Source organism: Typopeltis vanoorti, chromosome 15 (assembly GCF_054136105.1).
Source record: "Typopeltis vanoorti isolate ZY-2024b chromosome 15, IOZ_Tvanoo_1.0, whole genome shotgun sequence".
Taxonomy (NCBI): domain Eukaryota; kingdom Metazoa; phylum Arthropoda; class Arachnida; order Uropygi; family Thelyphonidae; genus Typopeltis; species Typopeltis vanoorti.
In genome coordinates, this window is record NC_143563.1 from 34381709 (window position 1) to 34385759 (window position 4051).

General features: G+C 35.4%; 1 protein-coding gene across 1 annotated transcript; it reads left to right on the forward strand.

Moving 5' to 3' along the window:
* Positions 1-270: 270 nt before the first annotated feature.
* On the forward strand, positions 271-924 carry LOC150098591 (uncharacterized). Its single transcript, XM_090405280.1, has one exon. It carries the CDS (start codon positions 271-273, stop codon positions 922-924), a length of 654 nt encoding a protein of 217 aa, XP_090261406.1.
* Positions 925-4051: the final 3127 nt, after the last annotated feature.

Below are 4051 nucleotides of genomic sequence, written 5' to 3' on the forward strand. Positions count from 1 at the left end.
AAAATAAGTTTTTTCCCCCTCTCAAAAACGTATTAATTAAAATTTTTATCTTTAATACCTAAATAATTTTTAATTAATTTTTAAAATCATTATTTAGAAAATGTTTGTAATATTTTATTTTCTAGCATTTACTTGTGCTATTCTATTTCCAACCATACAATGAAGCGAACATTTGTAAGCTGATACCAGAAAAGAAAAAGAAAGCAGCAGCTTGAAGACGAATTCAAAAAGCAACAAAACTTGATATATATTTCACCGCAGCAACGAAAGATGATCCACAGACCCAGGGAGAGCAGCCAATTCCAAAATAACAGCCTGTTGTCTCGTGAGATCATAGAGTCTGGAATCTCAGCTGATGGAAATATTGTAACTGATCCCAGGGTGAGCGTTGCTGCTGTTGGAGAACCGACATCTACAGTGATAAATTCACGAAACTCAGTGATATTGGTCAATAGAAGTGTCCGCACACAGGATGAACTCTCATACTGGATCTTAAAAGGTCCATCAGAGTGTCAGCACTGGAACGGTCCATTTGAAAACTCTAAGCGTTCATTCAAAAATCAGGTTAGATATTGTTCAAAAGGTCTTTTTCAGAATAGGAAGGTTAATGGTGAAGTATACGATCGGAAATGGCTTGTGTATTCACCAACAACAGGTTGTATTTATTGCTTTGTCTGCAAACTGTTTTCAACATCAACTGCAGCACTAGCTTCTGATGGATTTTCTGACTGGCGAAATCCCATTGCAATTCAAAGTCATGAACACTCTGAAGATCATAGAAGCGCTTTGCTTACATACTTGACAAGAAAGCGTGGTCAAGACTCGGGACTAGCAAAACAAATAAAAGAACAGCTTTATTGGAGGAATGTGCTTGAGCGTGTTGTTGCAGTGATATGCACATCAGCAGAACGTGGGAGACAATGAAACTTTTAGATCGCGAAATAATGGCAACTACCTTGGTTTGTTAGAATTGATTGCTAAGTTTGATCTATTTCTTTCCAATCACATAAAACAACATGGAAACAGAGGATCTGGGTCTCCTTCATATTTGTCAAAGACAGTATGTGATGAATTGATCCAGCTTGTGTCTAATAGAGAAAGAAAATCAATTTTGGATAATCTGAGAAAGGCAGGTTACTTCAGTTTGTCTGTGGACTATACGCCAGATCTTTCCCATGTGGATCAAATATCTGTTATAGTAAGGTATGTATCACCTGGTGATGGTTTACCTGTTGAACGTTTTCTGACTTTCCTAGAATGGTGAATGTATGGCAGGTATGGTGGTGTCTAAGTAAGGACTGTAAAGTTGATTTCAGCAAATACTGAGGACAGTCATATGATAATGCAGCGAATATGGCTGGCAAATACAAGGGAATACACAAAAAACCATTGAGTTAAACAAGCATGTTATATATATTCCGTGTACCGGTCATTCACTAAATCTTGTCAGCCGTGCTGCTGTAGATTGCTGTTTAGATGCAGTAAACTTTTTTTACTGTTGTTCAAGAAATATACACTTTCTTTTCATCTTCTACAAAGAGGTGGTCTGTGATGTTAACTTTCTTGAAAACAGACTCAGATACCAGAGTACTAAAAAGACTGTCTGACACTAGGTGGGAAGCAAATGTCAAAGCAGTGTCTGCCATAAATGTGAGTTATAAGCCCATCATAGATGCTCTAAGTCACATTTATGATGATATGAATGAAAAGGGAGCTACAAGACGCTGGTACTCTTCTGGAAAAAAATGGAGGAACTAGAGTTTGCTTTTATGCTACATTTATGGAATAATTTGCTGCCAGTGTTTCACAAAACCAGTATGGCTCTCCAGGATCCAATGATTGCACTTACCACATATGCAAATCTGTACAAATCACTTTCTCACTATGTTAAAAACATTCGAGAAAATTTTGATGATTTTGAAGAAGTTAAATCTAGATTGCCTGGTGTTGAATATAAGTCTACAGTAAAAAGAAAGAGGATGAGATACAAATAAGCCAATGATGGAGCTGCTAATGAACAGCTTTCTCTAAGAGACAAATTTCGAATGAAATCTTTCATTCATATCATAGACATCCTTGAGGCAAATTTAACGAGAAAAGCAACAGTCTACAATTATGTTGCAAATAAAGTTTCATTTTTAGTTGACTTAGAAGTTTCAGAGGTACTACGAAAGGCAGTAGATACGTTAATAAAAGAGTATCCACACGATGTTGATATTAATCTCACGAGTGAACTGAGGCACGTCCATGAGTATGTCAAGCAGAATTATCCTGAAAAAGAACATTTTCAACACTAAGATTTGTATCAAATCATCTTTCAAGGCAAGATTGAGTTAATTTTCCCTAATGTGGAAGCAATATTACGACTATTCCTGTGTTTAATGGTAACAAATTGTTCAGGAGAAAGATCATTTTCACAGCTAAAGAGAATAAAAAATGAACTGAGAGCAACTATGTCTCAAGAAATATTGTCTGCACTTAGCATCATGTGTATAGAAAGCGATAAGTTACGTAGCATATCTTTTGATGACATAATGATTTTGCTTTTGGGAAATCAAGACAGAAAATGTTTTAAGTTATATCTTAGAGCCTTTTATAGGATTATATAATATAATTATTTCTATTAAATATTGTTGTATTATAACAATTTATCCACTCCATATTTTCAATATTAATTTATTATATTAAAAATAATAAAAAATCAGCTAACTCCTTTTTATTCCCGTATACGGGGAGTAGGCGAGGCCATTTAGCCCTATCTAACTTTTGGAGACTGAGTGGGCAGTTCAATCTCCACTGTTACCAATCAGAGACAGATGGCCCAAAGCTATCACTAATTAAGCGGTACGCAGTGAAGAGAGACGGCTCAAATGTGCCGCCATCTCGTGGTCCCTAACGCTAACACAATATATTTAATGTCTGAAATAATGTGGGTTCTACGGTCGATTTTCTTGAGTTTACAGGACGAAAAACCCGAGTTTCCGGGAGGAAAAACCTGTTTGCCCGTGCCAGAGATCGACTAACTCGGGAACCGGTCGAAAAAAGGCTTAGAAAAATTTCCTCTAGTCGCCGACTAGACTCGAAACCAAGTCTTCCTTCGTGCGCGGTGGTGTGCAAACGGCACATCCACTGAGCTACACAGGCTCGAGTTTATTATATATATATTCATTTTTAATATTAACTGACTTAAAACCCAAGAATTATAACAAAATGAAATTTATTTGAAAATGCAACATGTTTCGTCGAGATTGACTTCATCAGGCGTTAAGAACATAGAAAGATATTAAAAGACACTGAAAATAACATCGAGACACTCTAAAGCTATACAATTATAATACATACACATATATATATATATATGTGTGTGTGTGTGTGTACCTGTATTATTTGGTATTTTGGGTACCCAATTGTATGTGATGTCTACCGTCAAATTTTCACCTGAATAAAAGATTAATTTTTTATATACTACCAATTATGTTGTTATGTTAATTTAATTTTTACTTTCCTATTTTAATGTAAAACTTTCTGTTCTATGAGCCTTATTTGTCGTTTTTAAACCCCTTTAATTATATAATTATTTCTGTGATTTTGTAAACGCATACTATATTATTTTTTTAATAAAAATTAAAAGACAACATATTTTCATATATTAAAAAGGCACATATATTTTAAATTTTTCTGAGACCAGCTGATATAATTTAAAACAGTAGGGGGCCTCTGGGTTTTGTATAGCTTAGGCCTCAGCATGTCTAAATCCAGGCCTTCCTGTTAGTGTAGATGTAAGGAATATATTGGGCTAGACACTGCACCTGGAAGTAACTTAATGGAGCGGCAGAAGTAAAACAAGAATCAAAATTATATATCGAATGAGAACGAAAACAGATTATGACAGTCCAGATACTGATGTGGGAATTGAAGTAGACGAACTGGAGGTACTAAATATATTTTAAAATACCAATGGGAACAGAGCAGTGTGCCTGGGCTGTATGTCAGCTCGTGTGCTACGGAAATGTACACCAGCACTGGAAATGTCTCTGATGATATTTATTAA